The following is a 21,153-nucleotide window of genomic DNA, read 5'->3' on the forward strand; positions in this document are numbered from 1 at the left end:
TATTGGTCAATCATGCATTCTTTGACAACGTGTTATTTTAACTTTTTTGCCTGGCAAATGAAATTATGGAGACCATCTTAAGTTTTTTTTTTTACAGACCTTTCCTGCTAATTTACATCTATAGGGAAATCATTTTCATTCACTTCTCGTGGTCATTCATTTAAATTTGCCATTAATTCAGATAATAAAGAGTTCATCCTTGGAACCCAGTAGCAAGAACCAATGGGGGAAAACCGGACTGTTGCAGAGAACCGAAAAAATTTAAGAACAGACTCCTCCTTAATTTTGAAGATTTGAAATATATTCAGAATGGAAGACACAAGAAAGAAAGAAGCTTCCAGGACCTATTTCTCTGAGGGAATGCAGGGGATAAACACAATAGAACATTTTTACAATGGGAGGGATTCTTGGGGATATGATGGTTGTCACAAGATTTACTTATACGCTTCATTTACTTACAAGGGTTGTACCAAAAGTAAGGTTCCCAATGAGCTACAATGTTGAGCAAAGGTGCTACGCTAAATCCCACATCATTGCCGTGTGCAGTGGTTCCCCTACTCTCGAGTCTGCCAGCCGGTGATTCACTGTGTCGCTCATTATTGGCTTGGCAACCGTCAACAATGAAAGTGATGATCCCTGTTCCTGCCAAGTGTGAGGATCGAGCAGTAATCCGATTTCTCCTTGCAAGGAAGTTACCGCCATTGTAGATTCATCAGCACCTGACTGAACTTTATGGTGAAGAGTGCACGTCCTTTCAGCTTTTCCGCAAATGTTGCAGGGCTTTTGCCGAGGGTCGCACGGAAGTTCACAATAAAGAACGGAGTGGAAGACCGCCTGTTTTGGATTGTCCAGAAGATCAATAGTAAGCTGCTCAAAGATCGGAGGGTCACTGTCCGTGAACTTGTTGAACACATTCCTGAAGCTTCCCACGGCACAATTGAAAGAATTTTAACAGAAACGTCGGGCTATTGCAAGATGTGTGCTTGCTGGATCCCCTGTATGCTGACTGACGGACACATGCAGCAACGCCTTGACCATGCTCGAAAATTTCTTCAACAATTTTAGGGGGGGAGAGTTGTTGTCTCTATCATCACCGGAGATGAAGCGTGGGTGTTTCATTATATCCCTGAAACAAAACTCTTAGGTGGCAAACGCTTCAAGAGCGACAATGAAGTCCGAGCAGAGGTCGCACACTTCCTAAACAGGTTGGCGGGAGACTTCTACAACTTAGGGATAAAAAAGCTGGACCACTGTCTTTAAAAGTGTGTCGAAAAAAATGGAGACTACATTGAAATACAGGCAAAAGTATAAGCTTTTCAACGATGTGAAAATTAATATAAATAAACATAGTTTTGTATTTGTAAAAAATATGGGAACCTTACTTTTGGTACAACCCTCGTATATTCTTTTCCAACTCAATTTTTATTTTACAAATTCCACAAGCCTTTCTTACACCCACACAGTATACATTTCATGTCTTCTAATTGGTGAATCTTCCAGAATGGTATTGATAGGGATATCATAACAGCCATTGAGAACCCATAGGAGTATTTGAACAAACACCTTTTACATGCTAATCGAGTGTTCCTTAACCCAAATAATAATTTACAGTAATAGGCAAAAAGGAATATGTATCATTTGACTTTTATTATAGATCTTATAAATACTTTATTACAGAGGTAATTATTTTACAAATCTTTACATAAATTCATCTAAAAAAAACAACTCAGAACAGTCTGACTTAGTAAGATGAATGACACAGGCCAAGTATCAACATGTTAAAAAACAATCATCTTCATCAAAATTGCCCACACAAAAAATGCCAAGCAATTCACGAAACAGCCAGAGGGCATAGTAATCAACACACAAAACAGATGATAAAAATTAAGTTAAAAATAGAACTGGAGAAAAAAAAACTTCAGTCTCATTTATTTGTATCACCTGCAGTTGGCACACATGATGGTTCAGCTTTTCCACGGCCTTTGATCCATGGGTGTTGCAGCACAAGGCTAAGGGGCAGTCTACAGGCAGGTTCTTTCACGAGCAGCTAGAGCACAAATGAGAAACAATGTCATAAACCTATGCAGCTTAGCTCTATTCATCAATAAAGTGAACTAACAAATATCTAAGGGTACCTCGATACCAAAGAATAGGTACAGGGTGACCTTTGTCTCAAGAGTGAAACTGAAGTCTGAAGAATAAGATTTGAAACATTTATTTCAATGTATTAGGTATTATAAGGAAGAACTAATGAAGTACATACATAAGTGAAAGTGTGCCAAAATCATTACTTCTATGTGAAAATTGGGAAAAATTCATCACAATTCGTGAAAACGAATTTTTTGTAAAAATATGGCCCACAACAGCTATAATAAGATGAAATAAAATTTCTCTGTTTGGAGAGAAGACACCTTCTGCGCATGCTTAGTAATGGAAAACTTTTAAATTTGGCAGAGAATGAGGTCCAAACGTAACACATAGCAAAAATTGGTGAAAAACCAAATTATTTCAAGATGATTCAGAGAACTCGCGACCTAGATAGAGGTTAGCTGTGATATAAGCGAGTTTACCAGTAGAATAAGCAGCCGTGGACAAAAAGCGGTGGCATTCCGAGGTGGTATGGATCTATTCCTGGGTAAGATAGGCCATTTAAATGATAGATTAAACCTGTGACGATGCCGTGACTTGGCGATGGGAGGCCACTAACAATTATGCCTCACATCACCCGGGGCCTCTCCCAGGGCTACCACCTTATCGTGGTGGAGAGGTTTGAGTGCCCCAATGACCCGGAGAGCTATGCTGGCGGGAGCGTATGCTCCTGGTAGGGCCACCCAAGCCAGACAGGTCGAAGGGTAGGGGACTGACTAAGTGTAGCCCACTGGTCCTCCAGGTTGGGGGTTGTGCGACAGGCCGGTAACCTGCCCATGTAAAACCCTCTTTAACTCATAAGCTTCACAGAGAGCCTCGGAATAGGTTAGGATTCAACAGACGACGACTAGGCAAAAGTAAGGACATGAATACGGGTATAACGGATATATTAAACATAGCCACATGGAATGTACAAGGCTTAGGCAATCACGAGTTAGAACTTAACAACACCCTTAAAGAATACAAAGTGAATATGGCGGTCATCACTGAAACAAAGAAGAAACTCAAAGGGACAAAAGACTTGGAAGATTACGTAATGATATACAGTGGAGTTGATCAGAATAAAAGAGCACGTTGTGGAGTGAGTGTTTTAATAGACAAAAAATGGAAAAATAATATCAGGGAATACACTTTCATAAACGAAAGAATAATAACGGTGCGACTCAAATTTGATAGGGGTTATTTAACAATACTTGGAACATATGCACCTGAAGATGGGAAAAAGGAAGAAACGGAGATTTTCTATGAGCAACTGCAAAAAGAAATAGGGAAGTTAAATAACAGGGACTACGTAATAATAGCTGGTGATCTTAACGCTAGAATTGGGAAAGAGCCAATTCCACAATTGATTGGAGTACATGGAGAAGACCATCTGAACCACAAATGGAAGTAAATTAAGAGAATTTATAACTTTCAACGAATTAAAAGTAACGAACACATTTTTCAAGAAAAAAGATATAAATAAATTCACCTGGTCAGCCAGGGGTCACCGATCCCTAATTGATTACATAATTGTTAACCGAAAATTAGCCTCGAGGATAACTGATACACATGTATATAGAGGAGCAAATATATGCACCGATCATTTCCTTGTTAAGGCAAAAATACAACTATGGGCAAGGTGGAAAAAGCATAATACGGAAAAGAAACAATGTCAAGTAAAGAAAATCTTCAAAACATACCTTTTATTAGTAGTATTCGAAAACTGTACCAACACAGGATTACACAACTGCTCGAACAGATAAAACCAGAACATGACATCAATAAGGAATGGGAAAATCTTAAGAAAGCTATTTTACAAATAGCTAATGAAGTTTTGGGCACCAGAAATAAAAGAAACGGAAAAGAGGTTTAAAAATCTGGAGCGAAGAAATAGCACAGGCCATCGAAAATAAAAACAAAGCATACAGAGAATACCTACAGAGAAAAACAGAGGAAACGAAAGAAAAATATCACAGGGTCAGAAACCGCACGAAAGCAATAATAAGGAATGCACATATGATATCATGGGATAGATTTATAAGTGGAGTAGAGGATGATATTCATGGTAGGCAAGAAATAGCATATAAACTGATGAAACAACTCAACAAATCAGAGAAAGATACTGCCCAACTAAATGTTATACCGAAGGAAGAATGGATAGAACACTATAGGAGATTATGGTATGATCCAACATTAGATGATACGATCAACACTCCAGAGGAAACAATAGGAGTAGACCCTATTGATTTGAAAGAACTAGAATGTGCTCTGAATAAGACAAAAAATAGGAAAGCTGCTGGCATAGATGGAATTGAATCAGAGCTGATAAAATATGGAGGTACATCCCTACAAATAAGAATCCTCCATCTATACAACATGTGTTGGAAAAAGCTTGAAATCCCAAAGGATTGGAATGTGGCGAAGGTTGTTTCATTGTTTAAAAAAGGAAAAAGAAATAATCCAGAGAATTACAGAGGTATAAGCCTACTAAATACTGCATACAAAATTTACAGTAGAATAATAAATACTAGACTACAAGCTATCTCTGATGCCATTTTATTAGAAGAACAGGCTGGATTTAGGAAGGGAAGATCTTGCATCGACGATGTTTTTACTTTAAAACAAATAATTCAAAAACGAAGAGAGTTCAATCTGGAAACGCATCTGGCATTCATAGATTTTGAAAAAGCATTCGATCGTGTAAATAGAGAAATGTTATGGTCAGTTATGCAGAAAAGAGGGTTTCCTAGACATCTGATAAAAGCTTCCCAGAGTCTATACAGAGACACCAGAATTGTAATTGACACAGGGAAACAGATCACCCAAGAAATTATCATTAACCGAGGAGTTAGACAGGGTTGCAGCCTATCCCCAACCTTGTTTAATCTATACATAGATGACGTTCTAAGAATGTGGAAAGAGAATAATGTATCACCAGGCATAGAAATAGGACCATCTCAATACTTAAATATGATGCTGTTTGCTGACGATCAGGTTATAATACAAGATAAAGAGGACAAACTCCAGATGGCAGTACACAGACTACACGAGTTGAGCAAGCTATACAACCTGAGAATTTCAAAAAACAAAACAAAGACTATGGCATTTTTAGGAAGCAATCCGATAAGAACAAAAATTGTTATTGAGGATCAAGTCCTGGAGCAAGTGTCGCACTTCCAGTACTTAGGATGCGACATAACATATGACGAGGAAAAAGATATTATAAATAAGGTTAACACTTTCCAAAGAATATGTGGCACTATCAGAAGAACTCTAAAGAACAAAACAAGAAAAGAAACACAAATAAAATTTTACAAAGTGACGGCAGTCCCTACTGTACTCTACGGATCAGAATGTTGGGTAACAAAAAAGAAGGAATTAAGGCAGATAGAATCGTCTGAAATGAAATTTTTAAGATCAGTTAAAGGTTGCACAATATTGGATAAAATAAGAAACACTCAAATAAGAGATGAACTGGGTGTCCAAGCAGTCACTGACAAATTAAAAGAATACAAACATAGATGGAAAGAACATTTACTTCGAATGCCAAATGAAAGAATTCCAAAGCAAGCAATGGAATATCAACCATTTGGCAAGAGAAGTATAGGAAGACCAAGGAAAAGATGGTGATGTGGAGCCGGAACAGGCTTAGTAGCCTAATCCTGGAAGGAAGAAGAAGAAGAAGATCACCCGGGGGAGAGGGCAGAAGCTATTCTTCATGTGAGTGAAGGTGGAGACCATGGTGGTCAGCACAGCAACACTCATTTCACTGAAGGCGTGGTAACATTTACTTTAATGGCTGCAATATTGCGATGTGGAAGGCCAAAGGGAACCACATTATTATCACGAGGAGTCGCAGCTACTCCAACTTTAAATAATCTGACAATGGAATTCTCTCAGGTAAAAATTCCGAAGTGAAACTAGTCCCCCATTGGGATCTCCGGGGACTGCCTGAGAGGGTAGATGAGTCAATTGTGATAAAGTTATGACGATAGGTACATGGATCGTGAGATCACTTAGGACTTGCGGTAAGCTAGAAAACTTTGAGGTGGAAATGCAAAGATTGAATATCGACGTGCTAGGAATCAGCAAAATCAAGTGGCCTGAAGGGGGTGACTTTTGGAGCGGAAGCTGTAGGATTATACTCACAGGATCTCTAAACGGTAACGCTGGGGTTGGGATAATACTCAGGAAGAGTGCTGGAATGCATGTGAAAAGCTTACTACAGTACAATGAAAGGATAGTTATGGTAAAGTTAAGAGAGTAAGTGGGTAGATATGGTAGTGGTACAGGTTTACATGCCTACAACAGACTACGAGGACGAAGAAGTTGAAGACGTCTACAATGATATCAGGGAAGTAATTAAACAGTTAGGGGGTGAAGAAAACCTTATTGATGTAAATGACTGGAACACTGTCATTGGCAAAGGCCATGATGGAAGAATAACAGGAAAATATAGATTAGGAAATCGAAATGAAAGAGGAGAAAGGCTCCTGGAATTTTACACAGAACACAAATTAGTGGTTGCCAACACGCTATTTAAGAGCATATATTGCCAGTGATTATAATCTAGTGATGATTAAATGCCATCTGAAATTCAAGAAATCAGCGAAGAACGCCTGGCAATTAGAGAAACTAAAAAATCAACAGGCCTTTCAAGAAGTGGTGGAGAGCTAGAGAAGTTCTAGGGAGAAGAAAATGTGTTAATAAAAAGCCATGGATCACGGATGAAGCCCTAGATCTCATTGAAAAATGGAGAAAGTATAAGAATACAAATACAGCAGACTCCCAATTATCCGGCTGCGGTATATCCGTGTTGCGGATTATACATGCATGATTTTCACACTCGCTCAATATTTTCTGCGTTCTTTATAAAAAATAAAATCGGACGCAAAATCACCGGAATTACTGCATTTGAATGCAAGGATACACCGGGCTTATTATTTCCATTAGAATCCCTTTCATTAAGTAGAACGGTGCTAGATGCATTCATGGGAGCTCCGTGTTCCTGTTTCACAGTGTGCGATCACGCTCCGTAATCACGGATACACGTCCCGCAGCAGTTGTAACCTGGGCAACTTGTGCGAAACGCGGCAACGTGGCGTGGTTCCTGCAAGTGTTGTTTCCAATGTTGAGCAGTGGTTTTGAAGCACTCTTGCAAATCACTTTTCTGTATCCGTGATCACGCAGCCGCCGATATGTGGTTTACGAAACCAGTTCTTACATGGAGCCGTGATAATACGAGTACGACCTTGTTATCGCCGCTAAAAAGATTGCGGACCAGTGAAGAAAGCTCTCAATGAGTCCAGGAAGCACTCTTAATTAACAGAATAACTGCATTAATAATAATATACTGTTTGCTTTAGGTAGATTATGAACATTACAAGACATTAAAGTGAAAGTTTGGGTTGTACGTGTTTTCCGATTATTCGTGCCGTCTCTCCCATTCATTAATTAGCCCATTTGGATGATCGGGAGTGTGCTGCACTGAGGAAGGACAGGCTGGCTACAAGAAAATAAAGAACGAGATTTGCCGCAAAGCAAGGAAGGCCAGAGAAGCATGGATGAGGAACATATGCGAGGACGTGCAAAATAACCTCATTCTAGGGAAAGATTCCATATCTTGGGGAAGATTCACACTACATGGCTGTCGTAATTAGCTATAAACCTATTTCACTTGTGTAGGTGGTAATGGAAAAAATAAAATATGCGAATGAGGCGTGGGTCTTTCATTCCAAGCATCACTCCTTATACAAAGAATCAAATATGAGATATCCATACAGTCAGCATCACAACGCATCACTGAATGATTTCCCATGTAGGGCACTGACAATCTTTACTGCAATCTCTGAAATACTTAAGCAAAATTATTCCATGCTGGAAGGATATAAATCTGCACACCAGAACGTATGGAGCAGAGCTATAATGCAGCAGTCCACAAAATGTCTAGGTTGTCGGAAGAGTGCAGAGGCTGAGCTTGAGCTATTACGTGCAGCATCAAGGTGGTGGCAAGAGTTCATCATACATTATTGGAAAGAGGATTTACGGAAGAAGGCTTGAAAGCCTCTTCAAACATTGTTGATCACTATAGAAACCTCACTTAATTCTTTAAGCAACAGCTATAAAATATGCTGGATAATCAATAACAATAATCAATAATAATAACGGCGCCAAATAAGAGACAAGTCGTCTCACTGCACATCTTTTATTACCTTCCGATTACCATCTTCCGATTTGGATTATCAAAGATAAACGACATCCTAAGCAGCATGTGCGGGAAGAATTTTGCTGTATAGGAGGCGTGGGTGGGGGAGAAGCGAGCGTGGAGGGGACGGGATCGGCCTGCGGCTCTTGTATCCACGACGCGGCATGGGCATGGTACATGTTCTTCGTGGACTCAAATTAGGCATTTTGTGGCTAAACGGTGGCAGATACGTCAAAATGCACAAATTCTTTGCCCTGTAGAACAGTAAGTCATCAAAATCTATAGGGAAAGACCATAAAATACTATATTTTTGGAATTTAGACCTTCCCCCCCTAAATTGCATTTGAGCGAGGGTCAGGGGTTCACCTAGAGGTCTCAAATTTTTCAGGCCTTATTTTTGATCGGTCGCACAACTTTTTTTCATTGGGCCAGATGGATTTGAAAAAAATAGATATTTCCGATCCGCCCTAACGACAAGTGGACAATGATGCATATCAGTAATTAGTAGAGGAGATAATTAATATTCTTATTCATACATCAATGATGCATTACCCTGATGAAATGCATCTGAAATGAGCTTGAAACCATCCTGCAGCAGAAGTTCAATATGTGCAGCCTATCGTGAGAGTTATACCAACATCCGCAGAAAGAAATGGACTTGTTGTAGCATTAGGACAAACACAAGCACTCATTATAGGTGGATAATATCCCTTCTACAAGGACCAACCAGCGCTAAAAAATCACTATCTACAGGCACCACTCATTATAACAGAGTTCTACTGCATTTAAAATCATTTTTATAGCAGCATTTAGCATGATAGGAAATAAGATTAATCCACTTACTTCATATATAGCATTTTACACAAACATCAAAGATGTGGTAAAAACCAAGACTATACAACCATTTGGAGCAGACAGTTAAGGTAGTTTGAGCGAGATAGATCCGTAATCACAACAGCGACTGTATCTTCTCAAAATTTACAAATATCAAGAGTTGTTAAGGTTTTTGATACAATTTTATAATTTAATGTTGGGAAAATATTTGCTTCAGTTGCTTATTTTTCTCGGTAATGAACAAAATATACGTATTTTAAATCTTGACTTATTACCAAAGGTACCAACGGTACTTTTAGTAATATAATACTAAGTTTCCTTAATATAGTATGGACTTAATCCCGACTTGGAGTACGATATCCTGGCATCTGAAATGTTCAAACATAAAACTATAAGGGTTACTTATATTAGAAAGCAATTTTAAAGCATTGTATCGCAAGAAATGACATATGTCAAAGAGACGTTCGACTTGGCAACAACGTCAAATTTCATAGGTTGGTGCGACTCTAGCCCTGAAATTCAGAGAAACAAGTGAATGGCTTGAAGCGTTACAGGAGTGCAGAGATTTCGGTGTTGAAATATGCTTTAGAAAGTCGAGTATTTCTCTAACTTTTTAGTGAAATATGCCAGTTTTTCAGCCTTCTCTGCTTTAACGATGAAGCCATCCACTAGTAAAGCGGTTTGTGCGGAAGAAGGAATTTACGAAGGGACAGAAGAGTTCTTCTCGAACGTTCAGTGAATATAGGTAAGTGCTCTAGTAAATACCTCATTGCGAATTTAAGAATGGAAGTATGTTATTAGCTGAAAATAAATTTTTGTTTCATTTATAGTGTGCGTCCTGTCATGTGTTGGGAATGAGCAAATGAATCGGGTTTTGGCAACCCTAATTATTCCGTCTGTCGCCAATTCCACTTGGAAAAGGTAGGAGCGATCTGTGGGGTCAAAGGTTGAAGATGCAATCGAGTACGGAAGCTGTGGAGTTGGAGAAGCTTCTCACTTTGGCCTTAACACCGTAAGTATCACCGAATCAGTTAAAAAAATGAGACTATTCGCGATTCCAGCCAAGGGAGACACCACCTGGCGGAGAACTCTCGAAACAGAGGAACGATGGTCAAGACGCGGTAGTGCTATGAGGAATAGTGTATGTGAGACCTTTACACTGTTTTATTGACTAGTTACGGGGTGATACCTACTTTTTGCTTTCAAAGCAATTATTACCGTTACTTGAGGTTAAATATTCTGTAATTCTACGACCCTGTAATAACTGCAGCACAAGTGGAATTGTTTCAAAGCGAGGCGACGGCTGTTGTTCCCGCACGTAGGTAGGAGCAGAAAGCTCTTGCTTAGGACGATTTTAATGGAGATACGTTGGTTTTACATGTTATAGCTATTAATATAGTGTTATTTCAATTGAAAATCGTTCATGTGTCAGGTTACACAGAAAAAAGTAGAAAAATAGCGTATATCCAATGCATCAAAGTATCCGATATCCGTGATCGCTGTTTTCAAGATTTTCAACATAACATACTCAATATTTACATCGCCATTATTATGAGCGGGATGGTATTTGCCCATGTTAGTCTGATAAATGTGTTTTTTTCTTCTGTGTGCGATGTGCTATTGAACAATTTACCTAAAGTTGCTGAGTATAGTAACTCAAGATTTACGTTAAGTTTCAATAGCAAGGAGGATGAACCTACTGTACCATTGAACGTTCGATTTTTAACAGCGTCTCACGATGTAAATTAGTAATATATGCATTATGGTAAACATTGTTAGCTTATTTTGATTGATTCCAGGTGTCAATTCGAAGTCATACATAGTCACAGAACATACTGCTTTCAGACAAGAAATGGACGACTTTCACCTATTCAAGGCAATGCCAAGTTTCATTTCGACTTTGAAATGTAATAGTGGGCAAAGAAACTTAGTCCCCAAATTCCTTTCCCCGTAGACAGTTACAATAACTCATTCAATCGATTATTATTTAACTGTGACACCCAATTTAAATTCAAAACCCAGCCAATTTCATGTGATGCTCTGTCGAATAACCATAAACTGGTGTTGATAAGATTGCTATAAATAATATTGTTTCTACAGAATATTACAAAGATAATATTGCAATTCCTTTCTGAGGTAGCCGAACGATTAAAACTAATATTATTAAGACAAGTACAACATATCATACTATGACATAATTCATGTAAAAATATCAGGTCATTCAGTTTCCTTTTAACCATCAGCGGTTGGATATCCAAAATATGCATTGTTTCTCTGTATGGGGTATGTTTAGTATTGAATCCACCATAGTAGTTTAAAATTTGCTTTGTACCCTTTCAGTTTTAATCATTTACACTTTATAATAAGGATGCCATATAACTCTGTTAAATTCGAGAATAGGGTATACCAGTTCTGAATGCAATACTTTGAGCAAATGAATGTGTTTTTGTTACTCAAAGCACACGATTTATAGAACCTAACATACATACGAGCCTTTTGCAAATTATTAATTACAACCTATTAATTACACCAACTTGTATATTTTCATCTGAGGAATTATTAAAAAAATTATAAAATATAGCTAAATTAGTAGTAGTAGACATTATTTATCTGAAACCTTGCCATTCAGTAACTCGTATGTAAATACTCCAACATGGGGATAAAGAATAAAGAACTATCGTCTCCATGATTTTACCAAGAACAGGGAATCAACAGTAAAGATCCTTATGTCGTCCTTAAATTTCTAAGTCATACCAAACAATTTCATTTCCCAATGGTATATCACATCACATAACTATTTAGTTCATTTCTTATCCGGAAATATGATAATAATATAGGTGAACACAGCAATACAACACGAAAACTGCCTGAAATGGATTATGGTTCCATGTATTGAAGCGGCAGATTGTGTATGAAATACTATTAAGTTCTTTTGTAGTGTATTCCATAGAAATGGCAAGGAAGTTACGCGATACGAGTCGGATAGAGTCGAGAATCAAACCTGACTCGTAATGACTAGGTACATTATAAACACCTTTAGTTACATCGTCGAGCAGTTTTCTTCAGTTCTAGATCTTCTTACGGACGAAAGAAGCCGAGAAATACACCGTACGAAGGTTTTAAAAGAATATTTCTATCTTAATAGCTCTTGATATTATGGTTTATGTTCTCTCCGTACGCCAAAGCTTTATGATTGTTTTGATTTTACCATCACTCTGGCGGCCATATTGGAAATTGACGTCACTGACAGCAGCGCCGCCATCGGTCATTTGAGTCTCGAATAAGTAGTAGCGTTATTGGTCCCCCGAAATCCAATGTGAATGTTAATTAATTTTTTTTAAATGTGCCTTGTGGTTGCATTACGTTCTTTCATATCTCTTGGAAATATTCAGTCAGTGTGCTTTTTATTTCCATGTACATGGCATTCCAAGAACATTACCAGTAGTAGGTCCAATATATAAACTAAAATTTAGGAAATGCAGAGGCTTTAATTTTTTTGATGATTACTTTGTTCAAGTGTAATTTTAAATTAGTTTCATTTAATTTTTTGTTTTCCTTCAATGTAATTTGTTATTGGTTCCTTTGGATGAAACCATAATTGATTAAGTGACTGTTGACTGGAATTTGGTGATGTGAGCTATATAAAGTGTTTGATATTTAGAACCAGAGAATTACCACAGATTTGCTGTTTTTAACATAGAATATCAATAATTGCTAGATTGTGTTAATGTGGATTATAAGTTGATTAATTATGGTGATCTGTTATCAGGTCATAGGATTAGAAGTCCATCTGACATATATTTTCAACTATAGTATCCATATCTTAAGTATTTATTCAGCAATTGAAGACAATCTAATTTCTCCTTGATTATTATTCCTTAGTCATTGTTTCTTAAAGAGGTAAAGTACTCAGCACAGCCCTTTTACTGGTGTGCTCAGTGTTGCAACTATTATTCTATGTGATAATTTTACATGCTACTTATTTATCTAAGACTTTCAATATTTTTTGTGGATCAAAAACTTTTTCTTGATTTCTTAATGGGATTACCTGTCTCCTCTAACAGCTATTTGCATGTGCTTGCCAGAAGAGGAGTATTAGTTATAATTCAATCAGCTTTGTTTCCGTGGCCATACCCTTTCCACTTATGATGTTCATTCTTCTCTCACAACCTGTTTTTTTATGCAATGTGAAGAAATGTTTTCTCTGTCGTTAATTTTTTAAAAGTCAAGGCTGGACATGCTATTTGCAAACCCTTATTCATTTCAAATTCCTAATGTTACATTGAGTGAATGCTAATGATCACATTGAACTAATCTTTCTAAAACAATTGCATATACAGTAAAACCCCATATTTACACTTTTCTAGGGACCCAAGAAAAAAGTGTAAATTGCGGGAAAATGCAAATCGTGGGAAATAGAGAATTTTCACTTTTATTCATATACTGGCTTTGGAAATGTTATTTTTTTAATTGTTCACTAAGCATTATTCCATAACACTGTTTCCCTCTGAAGCACAGTGTTTTTGCTGGCAGCAAAAATAAAAAAATAATCCTGTTTTGCCTGCACTGAAAACATCTTTTGGGCTGTAACCTTCCAGAACTCTAATATATTCTGATTCTTTCCACTGAGTTGCTGTCTCTATGTTAACATCTTTGCTTTCACCACTCACCATCTTATATACAAGACTGTACCTATTTTTGAATCTGTCCAACCAACCATTATAGATGCCGTGGAATCTTCGATTCCCAATCTTGTGGGGAAATACTTTTTCTCAAGGGCCTTTTGGCCTGTTTACACGATACATTAACACATACGAGTTAATTTCTGCTTGCATGAATGATTTTTGAGGACCGGAACGGGATATGTATGAATGTAGACAGGGGCAGATCCAGGATTTTTTTCTGGGAGGGGCACTAGAGGGCCTGACAGGTGAAAGATCTTGTCTTAATTGAGATTAAAAACAAGATATAACAATGACTTTACAAAATTATCTTTATTTTTATATCAAAGTTATTCTAATTGAATTAAATGATTGAGCCTCCTTGAGTAATTCACAAAACAAAGCGAACATAATGATGACCATCAGGGGCGGATCCAGGATTTCTTTCTGGGGGGCACAAGCAATGCCGTATCCAGGATTTTGATCTGGAGTGGGGGGGGGCACAATGATACCACGTTATACAAAACGAACGCAATGATAACCGGACCGTATTAAAAATCTAGCATATTTTTAAGTGTCTGGGGGGGCACGTGCCCTCCCCTCCCCCTTAGATCCTCCTATGATAACCATATTCAAATTTTGTCTCTTTTTTTAAGCATCTGGGGGGGCACGTCCCCTTCCCCTAAATCCGACTATGAATGCATGAACCAAATTTGAACAGGTTCTATTTTCTGTTCGTGCATATACGCACAAGTTGGGTGAATACACGGTGCATTTTCGTGTTCATAATTAAGACATTAACTTGTACGGGTTAATGTACTATGTAAACAGGCCTTTAGATGACACCATTTGCTGGGACATTTGATGATCTTGCACCTAAAAACTACTCTTTTAGAATTCGTTCTATTTATTCTTACCTGGAATTCTTCACATATATTCTCTTTTTTGATAAATGTCCGCACTGGTTTGCATATTTTACAATGGCATCGCGATTTTTCACCACGGTATTGAATGTTGAGACTGGGAATCCGAACGGATTGCCAGTCCCAACATTCGAGTCGCCAGCGTTTGAATCAATGCGGGTTGCGGTGTGGGAATCAACTTTCTCTATAATTTTCATTTTCTCGTCAATTAAAAATGTATGTTTTTCACCTCGAATTTCCATTTTCAAGCCGGATCAATTCTATTTCCCGTATGAGTTGAGGGTAACTCGAGTTGCCGATCGGCAACACACGAGTATCTGACCTACTCCTCGGCGATCAAGTGCGTAGTACAAACTGTCATGGGACTTCATAATTTTTGAAATTTACAATAGTTTGCGATACACTGCTATTTGAATGGGATAATTCAAGTTTAAATAAGTTTTTTAAGTATTTAATTAACCCATAATTGCAACGCAACTGTTGAATGAAGTCAGCGCAAATGATCCCAGTTGTCGGTCAAGTTATATAGTTCCGGCATTTATCAAGTCTGGTTCCCTTGCAAACTCTCGTATCAAATTATCGACTACACGATTATTGTCAACATTCCTTCAGGAGTTCTTGCATTATAATTAATACATAGCTCGATTGCTCAATACACCTACTTTCATATCGTGAATCTTTTCGCCGCTGACAGAAAACGAGACGACGTAGTTCAACTTTCCGACGTTAGTGACGTTCTGTCCCGCCACATTTAAATTCTTCCCGAAAATAGTTCTCATTACGTATTTCTCTCTTAGATTTTTAAATAAAAATGCACGAAAGGAAGCCAAAAGACAGTTTTAAGGGCTGATATGCGCGATTAATTGTTTTACTACGCAAAAAATTTTTTTTAGTCGGCACGTCGTGATGCACATGGCGGGAAAACGAAAAAAACACGGCGTAAATACAGGGTTCTATTTACATTGGAGAGATAGAAAATATGACGGGACCCAGAAAAAAACTTGCAATTTGCGGGAAAACGTAAATTCCGATAACGCAAATACGGAGTTTTACTGTAATCATATTTTACTAGTGGAAATAAATTGCAGGAAAATGTTCCTATCCATCGACATCATCTCCCTGTTGTTCTTGATGGTTCTGTCCTGATTGTGGTTGCTTTCCTACATTTATCATAATTACAACCTACTTCACTATATCTGGTATGATGTTGGGCACAATATGGTGGAAGTCTTTAATATTAGCACAATTAAATAGACATTGCAATATTTCCACTGAGTTTTATTATGACAACAACACTTGTTAATGTTGTTTGTAGCAATGAAACGCGTTTTGTCATAATAAAACTCAGTGGAAATATTGAAATTTATAATTTTAGTAATACTTCATTATACATACTGATTAATGTTCTTGTTAGGCTAATTTGTTCCAAAGTGGCAAAATGTATTTGTGTCACATTAACCAATGATAGGGTATAAGTGTCTGACACATATACAATGTCCTCCCAAATGTTGAATCAAGAACATCATAAGTTAAGCGGTAGATTATCTCCAATGTTATCATACTATTTCTATTCCTTAGTTTTAATTCCACCCAGTCACAGAAATCTAAGTGCAGTGCATTGGCTAATTAATATGTGGCCCCTCATTCAGTATACATAATTTATTTCAGTGGCATGACTCCCAGTGAAGAGTCTCCTATGCAATGCAATGATGGAGCTGAGGTAGATATCATTGCCTCTTATGATTATGGATGGCAGAAGAAAGGCAATGGGTAATCATATGACAGTAAATCTGGTAAATTCCATCATATTTTCTGGGAAATAAATTATGTATAAATTGTTCCTCTTTATTATGTTAACAGTTAAAATGTCTTTCTTTTTACATTTACAGGGCATGGGTCTGTCATTGATTACCACTCCAAAAAATTACTTGCGTATGATGTATGCAGCACTATCTGTGCAATGTGTAGAAGACACAGAAGGTGGCAATGTTACAAACCCTGTGGAGTGTTATTTCAAGCTTAATGATTTCCCAAATGGCTACAGCTGGCATTAATATGGAGAAGCTGGTGGAAATACTCAGTATACGTGGAACTGAGGGAATAAGGTTAAGTACACATGGGAGAAAGTATCAATGGTAAGCCCCATGTTACCATCCAAAGGAGAATAGAGTTTCACAAGTCTAATGAGGCTATTAGTAAATATTTTGAGGAGTTGAGAAAACTTAAAGAGTATAACTGATAAATAAAAAGAGAAAATTAAAAAGAGTAAGACTGATAAATTATCTTATGCCTTATGTATAGCAAGGTTTAAATGTACTTAGTAGAAATGGTCATACTGTAAAGTCTATTAGAGATTTTTTTAGCTTCTTTAAGATTCTCCCCACGTCCTCTGGCTTGTGGTAACAGGTGTCTCCTGAGTATTTTAACTAGTATCTTCAGGTTTGCTGCAAGGGTATAAAGGTTTGCGTGACATAATATTGGGCAATTTTTCCATGTTTTCTTTTGGGTGATTATCTTGTATACTGGTTAATGCATCAACGCCTTTGAGTGAGAATGACTCTTTAGAAACTCCCTCCTGAATTGTTAGTGGGATTTTGTCGATAGGGCTGATCAATTTCTTTGCGCACCTTGATTGGCAAGAAAATTATGCTGTCCCTCCCAAGGGATTGTTGTTACAAGGGTAGCAAGGATTTTATTATTATTTGCATCGGTGAAAGTTATTTTAAAGTACTGTTTAACTAATTGCCATCCAATTACTGAAAGACATTGTGTTCCACTCTATGTATATAAATATCTTTATATATAAAATTAACCTGAAAATATCTACCAACTTCTCCATATTACGTAGAAATAAGGTTAAGGCAAATCTGGTGGTCTCCATGTTCAATGCTATTGGCTCCTGAAGTAAATCACAATCAAGATCAGCTTACATAGCTAACATTGGTAACATATTCCCTTTCGTATTATATCTTTTGCTCTTACAATGACTTCGGGAACAACCTAAGTTGCTTCACAGGGACTGTAACTTGCCTCCTTACTGTAGCCTTCATTTTTTCTTCTATTCTGCTGGAGTGGGGCACATGGCATAAGCAGTGTTGAATGCTAACAAAGAAATGTTTCTTTTCAAGACTAGCCTCTGCCCATTTCTTCAAAATTTACTGTGAATGCCTGAAGTGTATTTTTTTAACACTGATTTGAAGGAAAAAATCCCACTACTACGTTGGAAATATGAGGGAACATTATCACAAGCAAGTTAGAGTGATAAGACAGCAGAGAAATACCTCATGGAGGGAAGCAAAGTATGTATATAGTAGCCAATTTAATGTCTCTTGGGAGCCCTGGCTCTCCTTTTTATGTTCTTAGCCAACACTCAGTGAAACTGAAATGTGTATTCCTGCATTTATGTAACATTGTAGAGTGCTTTTCTGTAAATATTTCGTATTTTTTGTTATGTATTAATAATAAATATGTATACCAGTACTGTAGTAATACCGTATAAGCGCGTGTAAGAGGCGCACCTTTTTTCCCAAACATTGCAGCCGAAAATGGGGGTGCGCCTCTTACACAAACTTCTTATCTTCCCCCCCTCCCCTACCCGGTCGCAAGTCCTAGGGGAACTGAGGGGCCTTGGTTTACAGCGTGAGTCAGTCATCTGAAATCCTGCGTCAAAATCAAGCGGCAGGTAGGGGAGTTTCTCCCTTAGTGACGTATTTTTAAAATGCTCCTGTTTGAATTTCTTGTAAGCATCGCGCCGTCACGTCGGTACCCCAGAGGTGAACATTGAAAAGATCGCGCGGGGTGATTCGCTCCGGAATGCGCGCTAAATTTACTGTCAAGAGTGGGCATCCCGCGGCATTTATACTGCATATCGTAATCGCTTATCAAACGTATAGAAACGCGTAGTTTTGAAGGACATACCTGATTCGTCAACATCTGTCTTGCCGAGCAATTTCCATTACGCTGAGCACCTGATTTTTCAAAAATTATCTTCAGATGCTAATATGAGGATTTATGCAACTGAAAATTATATTGGTGTCAAAACCTGCGGTTTAAAAAATTCGAACGAGTGTGTTCATTGTTGGACTAGCGCTGAAGGAGAGGTCGAGGGGAAGGAGCGCGCTCCATATTTCAAGCTACGAGGCTATGAGCGAAGGAGCAAGGGAAGAATATGTCCGATCTTGCATGTGACGTCGTTGCCTTTAAAGTGAAGAGGCGAAGGCACAGCAATGCGATATACGCAGTTTGCGTTGCCTGAAGTTTCCAGTCCGTCTCGTCTTGTTTGAATGCGCTTATGCTACGCTTGTTTCTTCCGAAATTGTGCTGTTAGGACTAAGTTGAATATTAGTAGCCTTGTTTTAGATATAAATCTTTGTGTCAATTAATTAGAGCTCAAAAAACTTAAATGCTGTCAGATATACGTCGCGTTAGGTCTAATTCTTTTTACAACCTCGTGCGTGTCATACAATTGCTGAAAGATATCAAGATATATTTTCGAGCTCAGAAGGTGACTCACCTAGCATTTGACCTCCAGAAACTCGGAGAATTGAACCTGGTAGACCGAAAAAGGTCAGTTGCTGAGATGGGGTAGGGATGAAACGCGTTTCCATTGATCCCCTATAACTTGATAGTTTATTATTTTCCTATGGAGTCCCGGAAAGGAAAAAAACGGCCCCTTGCACACACACCGAATTTGGGCGGCCGATATTTTACCGGCGAAGCGATGCTTGCACTCACGCCGGATTTTACCGGTCAAACGATAAGTTGCTATGTTTTTTAGCCGGCGACGGCGATCCACAGTGACAATGGCCGGCAGCTAACCGGCATTTAGCCGGTGCCGGCGCGTGTTCGGTACGTATGCAAGCTCCAATGCTCTCCCATTGTTCACTATTGGAATGTGGACGGCCGATATTTTACCGGCCGTCCAAAATCGGTGTGTGTGCAAGGGGCCTTAAATCTACGACGTGGTTATTATCCTACGGCGCTGAGATTGCCCCGATTGTTGTCCAATCTCTTGGGAAGGTTCATGCTATGTGCCTGTCGTGTTTTGCCTTAAAATTTTCCACGGCTGCAATTCTATTGCAATACTCCTGCGAGAGCTTTTAAACAAAATTGTTCGTGAGTAGGACAAGCAACGTAGAGCGATGACGTATGCGAAGAAAGGATCGGAACTCTTTCTACTCCCTCTTATGCCGCTATTACCGCCGCAGTTATCAAAATTTCCTCTTTCAAATAGTACTGAAAGAGGAAATTTCGATAACTGTCGAAATTCCAGGCATACGTCTGCAACACCGCACGATAGGATTAAAAAAATACCGTCAAATTTTTTTCTTTATAGCTTCCTTCCTCAAAATAGGGGTGCACCTCTTACACGTGTGCGCCTCTTACACAAGCTTATTCGGTATATCATTTTTTGTCTGATTCCTTCTTACAAACCCTAAGTTGGTAGCTATGTGCATATATTTCCAGAATAGGGCCTTGAGATGAAAAGCAGAATATTGAAATTGTATCCAGTTTAACTAGAGGTAAGGGGGTATTGCAGTAGGCATCAAGGTGAATGGCAAGCTTCATTTAGAATAGTGTTATGGAGATTTTAGTGGTTGAAGCACAATATTGTGATTTTTTAGCTTTTAGTATCTCTGTAATGATGTAAGCAGAAGTCCATTTGCTGTGAATTTCTTGTTCCTAAGGGATTGTTGTAAGGAAATGGCAAGATGCACTTCCTTTGAGACTCAATATTACTATTATTGGAAGATTAATTTATACTTCGGTTACGTTCTATCTAAAGATTAGATTCATTTGATTGCTTCGTGGTTAGTAGTCAGCTCTGCATTCATGACATGGAAATCTACAGCTATTGGAGCAAGAACTTTCCAACAGTGCAATCTTGTAATTTTGCATTACGTGGAAGAAAAGATAGTTAATTTAAAATTGATGTCGACCAATGCTAATATATTCGGAGGGCTGATTATACATTCATTTTTTCTAAAGGTTTCCTCAAGTTTGGTTAAGGCAACAAGATTTAGTAGGTTTTATGCATTGCGGGATGAATTCTGATTTCCAAAAGGGAGATGATTCAACAGAATTAGTGATGGGTCGGTTCAATTCCTCGATTCTCGGCCAAGAACAGGAATCGAAAACGAGTACTTGCAAAGGAGAAAAATCGATTCCGATTCCAGTAGTACTTCAAACAACAAAATATACGACCGCGTTTCCAACAGTCATTTGCATTTTCGCGCCACGAAATCTTAATAACAAAACACATATCTTCTTGGGATGTGCGAATACTCGAAAATTCAAGTCGATCGAGTAGTTGGTACTCGACTCGAGCGTTTCGAGTAGCAATACGAATGTCGAGTCGAGCAATTAAGGTTACAGAGCTTTCGAGGATAGTAGGTCCAGC

The 21,153-nt window shown here is 38.2% G+C and overlaps 1 protein-coding gene and 1 long non-coding RNA gene across 3 annotated transcripts in view; one reads left to right on the forward strand and one right to left on the reverse strand.

Annotated features, from left to right (window-relative positions):
• Positions 1 to 1,628: 1,628 nt before the first annotated feature.
• Positions 1,629 to 21,153, reverse strand: part of LOC124159586 (serine/threonine-protein kinase Aurora-2-like) — a 62,743-nt gene continuing 43,218 nt past the window's right edge. For both annotated transcript variants that reach the window (XM_046535497.1, XM_046535496.1), the window contains one exon: positions 1,629 to 2,047. In XM_046535497.1, the coding sequence (XP_046391453.1) occupies positions 2,038 to 2,047 (10 nt within the window). In that variant the 3' untranslated portion in view covers positions 1,629 to 2,037. The remainder of the gene's footprint in view (positions 2,048 to 21,153) is intronic.
• Positions 9,714 to 18,039, forward strand: LOC124159587. The gene is made up of 4 exons (XR_006864979.1): positions 9,714 to 9,914; positions 10,000 to 10,181; positions 16,422 to 16,546; positions 16,643 to 18,039. It is a non-coding gene; the product is annotated as an uncharacterized LOC124159587 (long non-coding RNA).

Source organism: Ischnura elegans, chromosome 5 (genome assembly GCF_921293095.1).
Source record: "Ischnura elegans chromosome 5, ioIscEleg1.1, whole genome shotgun sequence".
Taxonomy (NCBI): domain Eukaryota; kingdom Metazoa; phylum Arthropoda; class Insecta; order Odonata; family Coenagrionidae; genus Ischnura; species Ischnura elegans.